The 19,006-nt window shown below is 39.4% G+C and overlaps 1 protein-coding gene across 4 annotated transcripts in view; it reads right to left on the reverse strand.

Moving 5' to 3' along the window:
* LOC113109507 (amyloid-beta A4 precursor protein-binding family B member 1-like) overlaps positions 1 to 19,006 on the reverse strand; it is a 38,367-nt gene that overhangs the window by 1,060 nt on the left and 18,301 nt on the right. For 2 of the 4 annotated variants that reach the window (XM_026273063.1, XM_026273062.1), the window contains exons 8-15: positions 14,888 to 15,015; positions 14,641 to 14,646; positions 11,020 to 11,134; positions 5,062 to 5,134; positions 4,799 to 4,879; positions 4,479 to 4,591; positions 4,191 to 4,367; positions 1 to 3,251 (exon numbers count right to left, since the gene is read on the reverse strand). The exon at positions 1 to 3,251 is cut by the window's left edge and continues 1,060 nt beyond it. In XM_026273063.1, coding sequence (XP_026128848.1) covers positions 3,087 to 3,251; positions 4,191 to 4,367; positions 4,479 to 4,591; positions 4,799 to 4,879; positions 5,062 to 5,134; positions 11,020 to 11,134; positions 14,641 to 14,646; positions 14,888 to 15,015 — 858 coding nt within the window. In that variant the 3' untranslated portion in view covers positions 1 to 3,086. The remainder of the gene's footprint in view (positions 3,252 to 4,190; positions 4,368 to 4,478; positions 4,592 to 4,798; positions 4,880 to 5,061; positions 5,135 to 11,019; positions 11,135 to 14,640; positions 14,647 to 14,887; positions 15,016 to 19,006) is intronic. The other 2 variants (XM_026273065.1, XM_026273064.1) reach the window with 1 other exon arrangement.

Here is a 19,006-nt window from a genome sequence, read left to right on the forward strand (position 1 = left end):
CACAAATAAAGAAGGCATAACTTTAATTCTTGCTATAGTATTGTTGCCGCTCCGCCATGTCGTTGGAGACATTGTGTTTTGTTGTGTCATCATGCCTAGAGAGGATCCCTGCTGGTCGCTGAGGAAATACATCTACGCACTGTGGATCACCGGATGGGCTTTCACTAACCCGCCGGCCGTTCCTCACTCAAGCCTGCAGTTTGTGACGCATTTTATGGAGGGCTTTTTCCTGAACCTGCAGACTAGCCTACAATGGGTCTGTACTCAAAGGCTGTTCTATAGTGGGGCAGTTCCAACTTTGCAAGGACAGTCTGGCGCTTCTGACTCACAGTCTGTAAGCACATGTCTTATATTTAAAGGATTTGCCACTGATGATACAAACACGAGTTTTAAGCAGTGTAGAAAAGAGGTTGTTGTTTGTTGTTTCTCTGATCACAAATGCAGACATGGTTTTATTTTTACTCAACATGACACGCAACGCAACTCATAAAGAGACAGTATAAGTCTTTATAATCAGAAATTATGTCCCCACTGGATGCAACGAATGCCTAATTTGTAATGGGTTTTATTGGTTTTGTCTTGTTGTCGGGAGACGGCATCACAGTATGGCATAACATTTCCATCACGCGCAGGGATTTAGCCAATCACAATGTCACCAAATACACAACATCATGTTCTTTTTAACAACGTCATATGACCCCTTTAAAAGAGGGACAAAAAACAAAAACACAACAGAGCACCCTCGAGAGAATTTTGTTTGTGCTGAAGTTTGTGTTTTTGATCATAAAAATGCCTTTTTGTTTTTGTTTATCAAGATAAAGCCATCCAACATATCAAACATGAACAAAAATATTAAAGAAATTAAAATAATAATAATAAAAAAATGTGCTTATTTAAAGCGGGGCTTTCTTAATGAGCAAATACACTTTGGAAGACTAGGATATGTTAATTCTATTTTACAAATTAATAAAATAGTCTAAGTTCACAAACTGACAGAGTGGGTAAATGTACAGTAAAGTATAAGTTAAGTTAATTTTTAACAAACATCGACATCAACTATAATGGAAGGAGTTAAAAGGCTTTGTGACTTGTGGTAAGCAAGGCAAGTAGAATATCTGTGGAACTGCATTTCTTTCATAAAGTCAAAGACAGTGGAGTCAGACACAGACTTCTGGAATGTGTGCAGGTTTGGACATGAGAGTCACACTGTGTTTTTAGGGTAAACAGCATACAGAGGTTACGAACTCTGGGGTTCTTCAAGAGCAGGTCATATGGGTTTTTGAAAAGTATGTCATGCAGTTTGTAAGGTAGCTATCCTTCAATGTTAAACGTTTGCTAATGTTTTAATCAAAAAAGTGCATGATGAAAAGGAAAGAGTCGACTCAGAATCGCCTCAACGAGTCGTTATATTTTCAGATCTTCTGTCTGTTACCGGTATACGTCACTGGGTAACACATTAGTCCCCTCCTGAACACTCTCTGTGTTCTACGATACCACAGTAATTCAATTCAAACCTTTGGTTGTGCTCGTCATTTTACTGAGGACTGCTTCTCTAATCTTGCCTTTTATCTGACTAACAAGCATCTCCCAACCACAACCTGTAAGTACGATTGATACGTTATGTGTACATTTTCAATTGAGTGCTCAAAATATCTAGTTTTTGTGGTTTTGTGGTAATGTGATGTATACCTAATGCAGCTTTAGGTTCCCAGGTAAAGCACGATATTAGTGTTTCACTGAAATAGTTATAATTCGCTGTGAACCCACTATTTCCTAAGAGTGTGTCGATTAATGTAGACTGATGTTGTTCTATTTACGCTTAATAATAAAGAATGTAGTGTAGCGCACAGACTTTATAAGCATTGTGAAAGTGCTGTTTATGTAGTAGAGGGTTAATGCAGGGAGTAAAATACTCAGTAGAGACGAGTTAAGACACGAAGCGTCTTTTGTCTGACGTTCTTCAGACATTACAGTAGACATTTAGATTTTCAGACTGTATTGTTTCATCAGTTAGTCATTTGGCTAACGTATCCACCATTAATGTTTTGTAAAGTGTTTACAGTTTAGCAGCTAAACTTTAGCTGTGGGCACAATTTGCTGGCATACGTGTTAAAAAATAATGACAAAAACATTTTAAGAACTGACTGGAGCAATATATTATTGTTTTATGAAACGGTACATTCTAGGGTTGCCAGGTTGTCACAACAAAACCCGCCCAATTGCTACTCAAATTAGCCCGATTGTGTTTCAAGGGGGGTGCTTTTAAAAAATCGTGTTCTGGGGTGTACACTTTCAGTCGGGGTTCCCCTGGTAAATTCACTTTCCAGTGCCTAAATATGACGTTCTTGGGGTCGCTACAACCCACAACATCACAAACAACAGCGGACTTGGCACTACAGATGGTAGCGCTAGCTAGCTAACTTGCTCTAGCGCTCCTCTTTGTGCCAATCACCACAGGCTTGGCCAGCTGTCCAATCAGAGCAGAGCAGGCTTATGGAAGGGAGGGGTTTACAGACATGTTGCTCAGAACTGAACGAACCATTTCGAAATCATGGACAAATGACTCTCTGTAAAATGACAGTGTTTCCTGACCTTAGATGCTTTAAACTTGTTGTAGGGGACTCCAAAGCAATATTAGGACAAATTAAGAAAACGTATAACCTGCTCTTTCAGAAGAAAAAAAAAGTTTGTGTCAATGCAAAGCCAGAGGAAGAACCAAAAATAAAAAAGCCCATTGCATAGTATATAAGCTAATTTTAGTGTTTTTTTATAGAATGCGTAATATTTGTTCATTAGAGCGTGTAGTGCACATAATATCCATTACACTGAGAATCCAATCTTGGTAATACCCAGCAGTGCTAAATCACTTCTGCAGTACTTCTGCTAATGCAAACCAACAGAAAAAGCTAATGAAATGTGATTGTGATGATGCAATATCTGTCAGCGTAACTTGTGTGTCTTCTGGTTCTTTTGCCTGCTAACCGCAGGAGGACAGTCGCAGTGGTGTGAACGAGCCATAAAACACACAAACACACACAGAACTAAACATATCTGTAGTGAGCACTGCAGAGGAGGTGTTTTCCTCATTAGGGTGTCTGAGATCCAGATCTCTTGAAGCTCCCCAGCAGACTCTGAACCCCCTTCTTCACACTGGATCCCACCCTGCGGGCCACAGAGTCAGCAGGCGGCCCGGGCAGACAAGAGCTGCCACCGCTGGGGGGCCGAGCGTCCAAACACTTCTGATACCGCAGCTGTGAATGAAGGAACACACAGCTGAACTCAAAACATTACAGCAACACATTTCAGCTTCATCTAGGGTTGTCCGATCTAATTCAAACTGAACTCTAACTTCTGAATCAAACAAACACATGGAACAAGTCTCCCCAAACACCCCGGTCAGTCGCACAGTCCCCAAACACCACTGCTTGAGGCGGAGCTACTGAAAGCTTTTACATTTGGGAGAGGAACTTCCTGTATTTACTGCAAGTTAAATGAATTCTTCACTGAACATGTGGAAGAGATTGGGGAGTTCATGGCTAGTGTTGCACACTTTTTAAAAAATAATTATGGATGTTCTTTGTTTTTGTATAATTGTTATAGAATTGATTTCAAATTTGTTTTTAAAGCTCTGTCATTAAGGTCATCTCAACAAAGTCTGCGGATGCTTCTGAGATTTAGGGCTTTAGGTTCAGCAGAAGCACTTGCATTTTCCTGTCAGAGTACTGCAGGTTTCTGGAAATCAGAGAGCTGTTCTTTGAGCTAGCTTTTCAGAATAAAAAGATTTGGACGATGATTGCTGATCTTTTCTATGTTAATGACATTCATTAGGGTTGTTTACAAGACATTCATTTGCACACAAGTTCAAGATCATTTATGATTCATACATTTCACATCTGAGAGACATACGTGTGTTTTCTGTGCATACATTAATTCTATGAATCCACACGTACACATATTTGAGAGATGACTGAATCAAATTATGGATGGTTTCTGTACAACATTTTATACTAGAGGCCCTTAGACTTACAACTACAAGTTTCTGATCGTGTTTCGCGATGTAAACTTTTTTGATTGCTTTTTCTGATTTGTATTCTTTGTCTTTTTGTACATGGTCAGCTACTGTTGTTTTTATTTGTGCTATATGACTAAAACTAGATGTGATGGTATAGATCACACACATCGAGACTCACCATACAGGCGGCCTGTACGGCCTCACTTAGACTCGCAGCGTTTGGATCGCACCAGAACATGTGACATATGAAGTCTCCAGGTCCCTCTGCCATTATGAACGCAAACGTGTGCACATCCTTCCCAACTCCCATAAATGACAGGAAACGCACACGACATTCAGAAAGAACTTCCTCCGCCTGTGACAATGAGGCAAGAAATTTGAGTGCTGTTATCTAATCAAATTTTTCTAATTAAACATTACATATTACGCTCAAGTACCACATAATGTCAGCAAACAGAAACCTGACCTCAGACGTCAGAATAGTGAGTGTAGCGGACGCCACGTTCACCGTCACAGGAGTCCAATCCTGGTCTTTGCTGTTAAGAGCAGTCTCCAGTGCCACATTAATCACATCCATGCCTTCAAGAAACAGATAACAACATGACTTCAGTTTCAGGCAGCTAACTTTGATTTAAACATGAAATACACACATGCTATTTTAAGTGCTTACAGTGTGTGATATAGCCACACAAAAATGGGGAAAATGCAGGTAAAACTAGTACTTTGTGTACTTGTATCATAGTATAATTCAGTGTAGTATTATAGCAGTTAATCAGGACTTCCTACCAGCTGGCTTCGTCACTGGCACACGACCCAGGTAGCGCACCTGGAAGCGCTGGACCAGCTCATTCTTGGGAACTGGGAACTCTGAAGGAAGAAAGGACTCGTTCAGTCATGATGTATCATTTCAATATCCATCACAGTACTCACTGGAGAAGGTGAGAGAGAGATATCTGATGCACACATTATTAACGTGTAGTCAAACCCAGCACTGTCAACAGTTACATACTGTACTGCAGACCGCCCACAAACAACTAGTCATGAGTTACCCTGGAAGGGGAGGTCCCCAAGTCTTGAGGGGTCAGGGTTCAGTCTGCTGGATGACTTCCTCTGGGCCATTATCTAGAGAAATACACAGACAAAACTATATAAAACAAAACACATAATCTGGCTAGCTGGTTGATCCAATCTAATCTAAAAGAATAAGACACTGGTGTTAACTACAAATAGAAATACTGACACTTGTGTATACAGAGAGTAAAAATAAATGAGTAGAAAAACATCTAGTATTGGTTTCAATTATTTAGCTTAAAAAATGAGGGGATGCACCCCTAATCCCCTCATTGTTGGCCAGATTCTGGACATGGCACTGGTCAGACTGTCCTGGAGGTACAGTGTGTGCTTTAACCTTCTGCATAACGAGCACAGCAAGAGTGAAGACTAGAGGTTGCTCTGTACCTGAAGACAAGCTAGCGATTTCACATTTACTATTGCTGTAACTTCAGCCATAAATTCTGCCATTTTCTGCTCTTACCTCCTGAGAACATTTCCAACATAAGTGTCTCTCTACAAACACAAGGAAACTATGAAACATCTTATGGAGGTCTGTCATCATTGCCAACCACTGCAATTACCCTTTACCAAGATAGACATGTGCCGGTATTTGGTAATGCGATATATCACGGTAATGAATATGCACAATATTGTTATAATTGGCACTTCAAAATACTGTAAGTAAATATTACTAATTATTCCGATTTTTAATGCATTTTAAGAATATTTTTAGATGTAAACAAGTGAATAGTGGAACATGTGAAGTAGTTACGCTGAATGACAGCAGATGGCATTGAACAGCAGAAATGCAGCCATTACCCTGGAAACCCAATGTATAAAGCAGCTTTATTAATTTCTAAAATAGATTTAAATGGTTTAACCAAGAAAACTTCCCATAACACCCAATGTACTTGCTACATCATTAGAAGAATGGCATCTACGCTAATATTAGTCTGTTTCTCTCTTATTCCCATGCTGCAGTCTGGAATTGAACTACTGGTTTCGTCTGGTCAGAGGAGAACTGACCCCAACTGAGCCTGGTTTCTCCCAAGGTTTTTTTCTCCATTCTGTCACCGATGGAGTTTCGGTTCCTTGCCGCTGTCGCCTCTGGCTTGCTTAGTTGGGGTCACTTCATCTACAGCGATATCGTTGACTTGATTGCACAGATACTATTTAAACTGAACTGGATGATGACAACAATAATTTCGATAATAAACTGCCTTAAACTGAAAATTTAGTGTTTACTATTGTAATTTTCGCATAATTGACATTATTTTCCTATTTAATATTGTAAAGTTTTATAGTTAAAGTTTTTTTATTTATTTATTTTTTTTACACAACCTGTATTGTTAAAAGCACCATATAAATATAAGTCTTTATATAGCAATTCAGATTGTTGTATTTGCAGTGGTGTTTATCACAGTGGCAAGTAGAGCTGCAACTAACGATTATTTTTTCTGTCGACTACTCTAACGATTATTTTTATTACAATAAATAATTAATCTAATGTTCTTTTTTTAAATAGCTAATTTATACTTTGGATAACTTTACAAAAAAAATGTAAGTACAGCTTCTAATATAATATTTCAACCTTTATTCATTTTCAACCAATGTGTTTGACGTTTTTACTGTATACAAAGATAAAGGGGCAAAGAAAATTATTTTACTATGGTAAATATGAGTTTACGATAGCGTTTATAATTAAACCACAGTAGCCACAAATTTACAGTTGTCTGAGACGTCATGAAATGTTCTTTAGCAAGTCTGAGTTTATTAGACACTTAATAATATCACCAGAGGTGTCAAGTAACGAAGTACAAATACTTTGTTACTGTACTTAAGTAGAAATTTGGGGTATCTATACTTTACTTGAGTAATTATTTTTCAGACGACTTTTTACTTTTACTCCTTACATTTTCAAGCAAGTATCTGTACTTTCTACTCCTTACATTTTAAAAATAGCTTTGTTACTGCTATTTCATTTCGGCTTGTTTTCATTCCGGCTTGTCATCATTCAAAAGAAAAAAACCTATCCAGATAAATTGCACCATCCGGATGGAGTGAATTTGATTGTGGTTGGATGAGAAGTATAAACATATACCATTCCGACACCCTATTGGTCTGTACGCGATCCATCACACCTGCACGTGACACAAATCACATCACACTCCAGCCAGGACATAGACAGTTTTGGGTTCGTTCATCAAAAAATATTTTTTAAAAGTAGGGTTGGGTATGGAACCGGTATCCGATCGCCTCAGAGTCAGTCCGCTTAAATTTCACATGAAACCAACGTCAGACCGGTCTCCTCCCGTCTTTCAGCGCGCTCTTCAATCCGCAGAGGCGCAGACCGCGAACGGAGTAGCGCATGCGCACTTAAACAAACAGAGGACACAAGGTATGTGTTTATCGATAGATTGTTAGAATATCCATATCTGTGCAGTTCTTTGTCATAAATACAGTTTACAAAAGGTCACGAGGTAGCAGTCGGTTTCTCGTCTGTAAAGTTTTCGCTCATCACACCACAGCCGTTTCCTCCAGCGAAAATCTAGCCCTTAACACATATGAACGAACGTATACTTTAATTACACTTATTTAAATATACTTAATTTAATCATACGTACTTTATACATACACTACTGTGCAAAAGTCTTAGACACGTTAGTATTTTTACTTAAAAGAATGGTGTTCGGCCAGTTATTTATATATTTTGTTGTAGTTTGTCAGTATAAAATATCAGTTTACGTTTCCAAAGATTCATTTTGCTGTTGTCAAACTGCTTGTGCATTCAAAATAGCACTAGATTATTATTAAAATTAATGGCAAACTGATATTTCCTACTGACACACTACAGCAAAAGATATAAATAACTGGCTTAAAACCCTTTTTGGGGTGAAAATACAATTTTTCCATAAGACTTTTGCACAGTACTGTATTTTAAAAATGACATTGTTGCTACTTTATAAAGAATGACCATACAGTAATTCACAGAACTGATTAAAGACAGTGACAGACAGCACTCATCTTAACTAAATATCAGAGTGATTGACAGAGATACAGTACAAACATTATGTGTGCTTTTGTATTAAATAATGACCCAGATTGTGAAATACATTTATTAGCCTTAGAGTAAGGGAAGCACAACTTGGGAAATGAGAGCATCCAAGCTGAAAAGCTATGGATTTATTTTATATATTTTGAATGTTCTTTAAAGTTATCCATAGTTTTTTTGTGGTTCTTTTTTTTAAAGTATCGGTTCAGGCACCGTTTAGGAGTCGGTACCATTTTAAAAGTATCGAAAAGGCACTGGACCCTACTTAAAAGTTATTATTTCTCACTACTGGCTCATTTACCAAATGAGTGCTTTTTCTTCGTCCTCCACAAATTAAACTACTGTAGGTAGTTCGGTAGCGAGACGTTTGAATAAATTAGCGTTTTCGATTGACGATGCGATTGACAATGTTGTGATAAGTAGGCTATACCAACTTTGTAACTCATTACCCCCCGAACACTGGACATAGCAGACGTATGTACCAAATACAAGAAGCTATCAATCAAGAAAGTATCAGGATTATGATTTCTTTTTCAGTTTTAGTTTTTGATTAATCACTTGGAATAATCATTCATTTTGACAGCACTATAATGTTTATTGTAAATAGACAACCATACAAGTGTAATTGTTATTAAGCCTGCACCAATGTTCTTGTCCATTGCCCTCGCAGATTCCTGCAGCTAAGCTTGGATGTACATTTACATTCCATTAAAGGTTATTGATGACAAGCCTCTGAAGTTTGACTTTTTGCACCATAACAATACTTAATGGCATTCATCATATCTCTAGTCCTTTAATGTATTTGCATTGTACTAAAGTGCGTTCATTTTAAATGGGCATATATGCGGCTGAGGAAGACCTGAAGGTCGAAATGTTGCTTGATTAAATTCCTCTGGAGCAGTAGTTTTCAGTGTTCAGACTTCACTTCTTTATTTGTCTATATCATTCAGTTGTCTTGCACCTGCGTCCTAATTGGATGTTTGGGATGTGCACACCATTTTTGTATTTTCATATATGCGGCTGAAACAGGAAGCCTAGTGCTTCCCAAATTTTTCAACATGAACATTTTAATATAACATTATAGTCATTATGGCCTATGGCCTTTAGAAAAATGTTTTTTTGAGGAGGTGGGGTAGTGTACAATAGGCCCCTGTGGTGCGGCCTAAGCTTTTGTTCTTAATGGCATTTTTTTCCCCTTACATTACTTTTATACTTCTAAGTATTTTTTTAAACCAGTACTTTTACACTTTTACTTGAGTAAAAAGCTTGAGTTGATACTTCAACTTCTACAAAAGTCTTTTTAAACCCTAGTATCTATACTTCTACTTGAGTAATGAATGCCAGTACTTTTGACACCACTGAATATCACATCATCACATCTGCATCTGAGATGTAAACAGTGTGATGTGATGCGTTGATGTCGATGTTGCAGCACTAGTGGCAAGTACATAAATATTTTAAATTAATAGGCCATTTATTTTCAAAATCTGATTTGAATCTGTACTACAACATGCGCATTTGAACATGCTTTGATTCTTTATTGTTTGGTATATATATATATATATATATATATATATATATATATATATATATATATATATATATTTTATAGTAGTTCAGTCAGTGTACTGTTTGAGTACATGAATTACTCCGGGATATTGGTTTGTTTGAGCTCAGAGGGAGTGTCAGGCACAGCAAAAAAGTTAACAGCTTAAGTCATTTGTGGATTAATGCGTATTGAACCGTTGAACCGTTTAAAACAATTCAGTTCGATTTGGTGAACTGTTTCAAAAAGATTTGGTTACATCGAATGATTCGTTCACGAACCAGATATCACAAACTGCTTTGATTTGAACTCTCTCTCACAACAGACACGGAAAGGAAGACAATGCTGAATAATGTTGTAGTTTTTGCTATTTTTGGACCAAAATGTATTTTCGGTGCTTCAAAATATTCTAACTGACCCTCTGATGTCACATGGACTACTTTGATGGTGTTTTTCTTACCTTTCTGGACATGGACAGTAGACCGTACACACAGCTTCAATGGAGGGACTGAGAGCTCTCGGACTAAATCTAAAATATCTTAAACTGTGTTCTGAAGATAAACGGAGGTCTCACGGGTTTGGAACGACCCGAGGGTGAGTTATTGATGACATAATTTAGATTTTTGGGTGAACCTTTTAAGATGCATAAAAAAATTTACTGTTATTAACAACAGTAACAGGTGCAAAATCTATATATTCCACTCTTATTAAATGTACCATTATTTTTCTTGCATATGGAACTGACCAGCTTCAGTACTAATGTCTGATTTATCAGCAAATTGAAGAAAAGTTAGACACATTTCTTACTTCATAAACAAAAAAGGGACAATAAAATTCTGACAAAATCTGAATCATAATTTCTGATGATTTGATACTTTATGATGTATGTCAGTGTGGTTTATAACAGATTTCTGTGTAGAATTCGAATGATTCTCACTAGATCTCACAGTAACCTGATCACTTTGTGGTGAATTCAAACACTTCTCACTGGATCTCACAGCACTGATGCTTCTGTGCAGTAACAGTGTCACGAAATCAACCCTGGCTGCCGATATCTTTATATCTATAGCCGATATCTGGCTGCAGTTCTGAGCTCAGACAAGCCTGTTTGTATCGTGGTTTGGGCTGATAAAGGGCCTGCACTGCACAGCTGAAACGCAGCACGGTTTAGTTCTGCTTTCGTTTCATTTGCTGTTTGATGTTTCTCAAATGCAACAGAAATTAGAGCTTATGAAAATGTGTTGCACCGGCAGAAAGAAAGGTCTGGTTGAAGTCTGGAGCGCTGAAAGAGCACAATGTCTTTGATATTTAATCAAGAACATGAATATTTTTAGCCAGCAGCTATGATGTCCTCACCTTTGAGCAGATGTCATGCAGGTTTGTGGCGATGTTCTTAGCAGGGGTGTCACACCGAAATACATGACACTTGAGCACATGAGTCAACTTGTCTCGTGCCACATATGCAAAGTCCCTGTTGTAAGAGACAAGAGAAAAACAAACATATGCATGTTGTCATATCACTTCAATATATCCACACACCCATAGACTTATGCATGCAGAGTAACAAACGTCTTACACGTGTGTGAAACCTTGGTTCCCTGAAAAGGAAACAAGATGCAACATTATGGCTGATGCTATTGGAACACACTCTGGTGTGACGACTGAGCCCACAAAGAGTCACACCATTTTATGGGCAGATAGAGCTAACCCCGCTCACTGAGGCATTACTTTTCGGAAACCTCTTAAGAATGCGGACTCTATTTCATTGACTGGTTTCATACGAAGGAATACAAAGCAGATATGGAGTATGGTCAGCTACATAGCATTTTGTTTTCGATTCAGGGACCCAAGGTTACATATGTAACCAAGACATTCCCTTTCAAAGGTATACTCTGACACTGCATCAGTAGCTGACATTATACCATCACACAGATATCTTCCAACGATACTCCTCGGGCCAAAGTAGGGCTGCACGAAATCAAAATTAAACTGGAATCACGATTTAGCAAAGGCAGCATTTTTTCAAAGCCAAGTTTGTCAGTGAAGCACTGTTCTGTGATCAGTAGTAAATACTGCTCCATCCGAAGGCTAGAGGGGAATCATGCAAGTGAAATCTCTATCACTGTAGCTGAACACAGAAGACTGAACTGCTTTCACTGATTCAACGTCACTAACAAAGCACACAAATATGGCAGTATATGTATATTTTTAGTTCTTCAAGCCTTCTTGTGTATTTTCATTACAATAAAGTTTATTTATAATTTTATAATGGATTTATGAACTTTATTAAGCCCTTTTTGTGATCCTGGAAGAACGACAGTGGCCCGCGGGGCGAATGTGCACTACGGTAGTAAGAACACGCTCATACAAACTGAACTGAGTCTCTGGCTGGACGGACATCATTGCATCCAAATGATTAATGCATTCAGAGCTTCTGAACTTGGGCACAAATATTGAGCAAGGACCTCTCAGTGTGAACCATTAAATACAAGAAAACTCCAAATATCCATAAGAAATATAATGCTGCATCCACTGACAGATGAATCGTCTTCCTGAAGGTGTCCTTATGAGGAGTCAGGGAAGCAGTGCCTCAGTGCGTGGTGCTAGTATTATTCTACACAGGCCACAGACTACCGTCAAATCCAAGGAGGGTGTAAGTGCCGAAGTAAACCTATGAAAGGGAACATCTTGTGTTTGCACTAATTCTTGTTTGTAGAATTGTAGGAAATTATTCAAAGAATGTGGATTAAGATAAATAAAGTGAATTTGACAATCATATTTTGACTGTACATATATTGTTATATAAAAATATTGAAGTACTCCTGTGATTAATATATTTCAATAATTATTAGCTCATGTCGACTAGGTTTGGACAATTTATACGCATACAATAGAAATGTACAATTTGGCCTCGTGTGATTACCAAATGACAAAACAAAGTGATTTAATTAAATATATACACTCACCTAAAGGATTATTAGGAACACCATACTAAAATACTGTTTGACCCCCTTTCACCTTCAGAACTGCCTTAATTATACATGGCATTGATTCAACAAGGTGCTGAAAGCATTCTTTAGAGATGTTGGCTCATATTGATAGGATAGCATCTTGCAGTAGATGGAGATTTGTGGGATGCACATCCAAGGCACGAAGCTCCCGTTCCACCACATCCCAAAGATTGGTTTGAGATCTGGTGACTGTGGCGGCCATTTTAGTACAGTGAACTCATTGTCATGTTCAAGAAACCAATTTGAAATGATTCGAGCTTTGTGACATGGTGCATTATCCTGTTGGAAGTAGCCATCAGAGGATGGGGACATGGTGGTCATAAAGGGATGGACATGGTCAGAAACAATGCTCAGGTAGGCCGTGGCATTTAAACGATGCCCAATTGGCACTAAGGGGCCTAAAGTGTGCCAAGAAAACATCTCCCACACCATTACACCATCACCAGCAGCCTGCACAGTGGTAACAAGGCATGATGGATCCATGTCCTCATTCTGTTTACGCCAAATTCTGACTCTACCATCTGAATGTCTCAACAGAAATCCAGACTCATCAGACCAGGCAACATTTTTCCAGTCTTCAACTGTCCAATTTTGGTGAGCTCGTGCAAATTGTAGCCTCTTTTCCCTATTTGTAGGGGAGATGCGTGGTACCCGGTGGGGTCTTCTGCTGTTGTAGCCCATCCGCCTCAAGGTTGTGTGTGTTGTGGCTTCACAAATGTTTTGCTGCATACCTCGGTTGTAACGAGTGGTTATTTCAGTCAAAGTTGCTCTTCTATTAGCTTGAATCAGTCGGCCCATTCTCCTCTGACCTCTAGCATCAACAAGGCATTTTCTCCCACAGGACTGCCGCATACTGGATGTTTTTCCCTTTTCACACCATTCTTTATAAACCCTAGAAATGGTTGTGTGTGAAAATCCCAGTAACTGAGCAGATTGTGAAATACTCAGACCGGCCCGTCTGGCACCAACATGCCACGCTCAAAAGAGCTTAAATCACCTTTCTTTCCCATTCTGACGTTCAGTTTGGAGTTCAGGAGATCGTCTTGACCAGGACCACACCCCTAAATGCATTGAAGCAACTATCATGTGATTGGTTGAACAGGTGTTCCTAATAATCCTTTAAGTGAATGTATAGTCTGATGCGCTCTGCACTGCTGAGAATTTTTTATTCACCCATATAAGTAAATCACAGCACTACCACGTTCTTTAAAGTATCATGGGTATGGTAATTTTGTCAGAAAACACAAGTCTATATTTTAGCAGTACACAGCATTGACTAGTAAATGACCTGGAAGTGACTGCTGGTTAACATTTAGACTTAATAGACCACAACTGAGTCACTATATTATACTAACAATATATTTTTCACAGAGTAGAAAAGAAGCAGAGAGTTGTAAAGGGATGACAGTCCACAGTATGCAAATACAATGCAATGATGTCATAAATATGCTAACGAATTAGCAATGTCATCTTGTGACACTTTGAATATTTAAACAGATCTTTTCTACACAACAGTAGTTCACAGTCACTACAGTTTTCAAGTTCCAATAAATAAATAAAAATTAAGTACCAATCTAGTCAAAAAGACTATGATGTTATCTAATTCGGATTTTTTCTAAAGCTCTCAAACTAATTCAATTTAGAAAAGCAGAAGAGATAATAATATTGTAGAGCTGCACTAGAGCGGAAGATTTTCACAAGCCATCACATGCATTCAGAAGAAAAATAGTATAGTGCATTACACATTAACATTGTATTTAGAAGCTGAACAGCTATGGTATGTTTGTATGAACAGCTGTTGAATGTAAAAGAGAGATAAACATTCCTCCAAACTGTCCTTGTGTTAGACAGAAGTCTAATCAACACGTGGGTGTGAAAATTATGAATTTAAATTTTTAAGTGCATTATGCTTAGTATTGTAACAAGTACACAAGTGAACAAACAATTCAGTACAGTAACACACTACCTCTCTCTGGGATCCAGGATGCAGCAGGACAAGCAGAGCAAAAACACAACATTATTATTCAGCAAGATTCTAATCATATAAAAATAAGCAGCTTCAGACAGTGGTGCAGTTGCTACAAAAGTGATGAAAACATAAAAGCCAATTTATTTCCTGTATAATTGTGGATCTGTCAGTCTGTGGTCATACACATGAGGCAAATGTTTCAGATTCAGTGTCTCTTTACCCTTTAACCTGCTCACAGACATACCTGCCATCATCACGTCCAACTCCCCACACACGGATGCTGATGATGGGCTGAGAGTGCAGCAGCGTTCGACCGTGAGGCTCGATCAGGTTCAGAGACTCATTCTCCAGCACCAGAAGCATCTCCTTCCCCTACACAGCAACACAAACAAAGGCATACTAAGTGCTGCGCTTTTGCATCTCCTTGAAATCCTACACTTAATGACAAAATCAGTCAGAACACATCATACATTGCATAAACACACAGTAGTGAACACACACACCCAAAGCAGATGAGACTAATTCATTTTGTTAATTAGTTAATTTTTTTTATTGTTAATAACTTTTTTTTTTTTCACACACAAAAAGTATTGTTGTCTCTTCATAACATTAATGTTAAACAATGGGTGGGTTTGGTACATAACTGCACTTACAACTATCTTATGAATTTACTGCAACTGCTCTAAAGAATGCTGAAGGTGAACAGAAATTACATATACAGCTCTCGGTTTACAGCGAATCAATCACGCTCATCAGGAAAGTGAGCGAAACACACACACAAACACACATTTTTATCTAATAGTATGTCATTAAAAGCAGTTCACTTCTGCGATTCGGTACGATTGCGTTCACATTAGCAGCAAACCGTACCGGACCACAGTCACAAAAAAAAAAAATATCTTAAATTGTCACCTCTGGCTTGCTTAGTTGGGGACACTTAATATCCAGCGATTTCATGAACTTGACTGCACTGATACTATTTTGTGTTTACTGTTGTCATTTTGCAATATTGACACACTGTTTTCCTATATAATACAATAAAGTGCTTTGACAATCTGTATTGTTAAAAACACTATATAAATATATAAATATATATAAATATATAAAGGTTACTTGACTTGACTCTTGAGCTCTTTTCAGAGCAGATCCTTGGAGGATCTGTGTGTAAGCAGGATGGTTCTTCTCTCACACATTTATCAGGTATAACAAATGGGATTTAGATCTGGCTCCTGGTTCCCGGCTTCTTGCTGCTTGAATTAGCCATTTGGTTTTAGCCTGGCCAAATTTCTTTCAGGCTAGAAGTGTCAGTGCTTAGCTTGGTGTGTGTGGTGTATCATTCTCATTGAGTCATCGCTATGTAGCATTGATTGAACCTATGAAAGAGAATGTCTTGGGTTACTTGAGTAACCCATGTTCTCTGAATAAGGAAAAAGATGCTGCATTCAATAAAAAACACCTTGTAAAGCAAACTGAACTTCTATGGTAGGAGATTGTACTCTGTTAAGTGTAACCGTGGACCGACGGACGAGATATGGGAATGAGTACTGCATCTTGCTGGATGCATATGGAAAAAAGCTTTTTCTCTTGAACGGAGACTTTTTTATTCACACAGTGGAACTGCACACCCACTGGTTTGCGTAGTGCAGTGGTTCCCAAAGTAGGGGTCGCGACCCCACGGTGGGTCGCGGGACCCCGGCGCAGGGGTCGCGAGATGATTTCGATATAGGCTTTATATATTTTTGTTTCAAGTAATTTAACTCTTTCGCATCGCACGTACGATCACACCGGTGTGATCAGTCTAGGCTAGTCCCTGGAGTGTACGACCACACCGGTCAGTGCATGACGTGAAATTCAAATGTGCTCTCGCGAGTTGGCTGGCGCTGAGCCAGAGACAAGTGCGCTGAGAGCTGTCATCACAACTTTTCAGTGTTTTCAACCACATAATGTTTATTTTAGGGTTCAGACATATAAGTAGTAGAAAAAACAATACATTTAGAGTTTGTAAAATACACACTGATGTCAAAGGAAGAGGCAATAATAATCTTTTTCATTATAATTAGACACATTTTATTCATATCAGATACACATTGTGTAAGTAACTTTAAAGTTTACTCCATTATTCTCCCAGTTCACCAGCCACTTACTTTTATGTATTTCGGGAGAAGTGGATGAATTCACGTGTTGTAAATCCAACAGATCTGATTCTCTGAACTGCGTCTGCGGCACAAACTAAGATGGCGGCGCCCATCGCGCATACAGCTCAACTAATGCGATCGTTATAAAGGTGTTTAAACAACAAAACACTTCCACTTGCATATATTTGACAATCGGAATATCAGCTATTTCATGCCATATCTAACAAATTTGTTAATATTTTGAATAAAAAAGGAAAAATGACAAAAGCAGATCATTCATTCAGCTCTGTTGTTGCTGCGGTATGTCACGTGACAAGCAATGACGCGTCACCATGGAAAGCATAAAGTGACACGTCTAGCGGATTAGCATGAGTGTGTGTGTGTGTGCGTGCGGGTGTGAGCACGCGTGTGAGCAGCTCAGACTTACTCGACTGGTTCCTGATGGCAGAATAATGAACGAGTTCAACCCAACATAGCTGCACAGTTACTTTCCAAGAGAGAACAGGTGGATATCGAGCAGCTCATGCAGAATTGTAACACTGATTTTGCATGCAGAACAATAAAATATAACTTCGTGTGCTTTGAGACTGGGCATAAAATCGATTTGCTGTACATTTCACGCGACGAGAGGTGTTTTTTTTTTTGGGGGGGGGGGGGGGGGTCGCGGGGCAGCAGCGCATTTATCATGGGGTCGCGGGCTAAAAAGTTTGGGAACCCCTGGCGTAGTGTATTAAAAACGAACGGTGATGGTGATGCCTCTAGTCAAGTGGGTCCAAACAAAAAGTTGAGTACCCAAACGAGATGGAGTCTACTATCTGTCTAGAGAGTCTATGCTTCGTGACCAGAAGCCCTTTGGTACGATTACTGAAGCTGACAAAGAACTGTTCCGACTGCCTATAAGGAGCAGAACTCTCAATATATATTCTCAGAGCTCTGATGGGGGGAGGAAGATTGGAGAGCATAATGACCTGTTCTCACAATGGAGTGGAGAGCACCTTAGGTAAGTAACCAGTATGACCAGGATGACCTTAGGCCCAAATTTCTGGCAGGCATGGCTAAAGGAGAGCGCCTGCAGGTCCCCTATTTGGCTTTAAGGATGCCAGTGCCAAAAAGCAGGGCAGTCTTCGGTGATAGCAACAGAATGTGGGCAGACTGAAGGCAGAAGCACAGTGGGCAGATCCCATGAAGGGACAGAAGGGGGACCAGGCGGATTCAGCCTCCTGGCACACCGTAAGAAGTGGATAACCGCGCTGTTTCTGTCCACTGACTGGCCCACAATAGGGGCATGAGAGGCTGCTATAGCCACTACATAGACCTTGAGTGTAGCTGGGAAACATCCTTTATCCAGCAGCTCCTGCATAAATGACATCTCCTCTGTCAAATAAGTAGTATGAGGGTCTCATGATTAAGACACCAAGTGGAGAAAAAAAAAAGAACACTTCAAGGTATAGAGGCATCTGGTAGATGGGCCTCTAGCCTCTGAAATTGTGTTTAAGACTTACTCTGAGAGGCTCAATGGCTACCGTCGAGCGGCCAGAGGTGCAAGGCCCATAAGTCAGGCTGATGGTGCCATGTCACGTTTGCTTGAGAGAGCAGATATGGAATTGAAAAGGGCCGCTATCGACAGCGGAGTTTGTCTTTAATAGCTATGGCTGGTTTGTCCAAAGGGGGGCCACCAAGAGAACCTTGTGTTTTTGTTCCCTTACTCGCCCGATTACCTGTGAGATCAGGGGAAAAGCATAGAGGAGGTGGTTGGGCCAATCATGGGCCAACTTGTCCTTGGTCTTTAAGAAATAAATTGGGCAGTGAGAGTTGTCTTCTGAGGCAAAGATGTCCACCTCAGCCTCACCGAAGATCTCCCAAATCCTCTGAACCATCTGCAGAATGAGCATCCACTCCCCTGAGGGGACACTGCTCCTTGATAACATGTCCACTCCTTGGTTCAGTATATGCGCTGCTTTCAGCTTTTGCTCTTGGCTGAGGAGGTGGGTTAGGTGTAATATTAATTCTGTGATTGACTAGGCCAGAATGAGCCAGATGTAGAGGTAGTTGAGAATCTGGATTCCCATCCGTCTCAAAAGAGAGAATGCCGCCTCCATGCACTTCGTAAAAAAGTGCAGGTGGCCAGGGACAGCCTGAAGGGAAGGACTGTGTATTGATAAGCCACACCCTTCAATGCGAATCTCAATAATCGCCTGTGAGCGGGGGGTATCTGGATATGAAGGTAT

Source organism: Carassius auratus, chromosome 10 (assembly GCF_003368295.1).
Source record: "Carassius auratus strain Wakin chromosome 10, ASM336829v1, whole genome shotgun sequence".
NCBI lineage: Eukaryota > Metazoa > Chordata > Actinopteri > Cypriniformes > Cyprinidae > Carassius > Carassius auratus.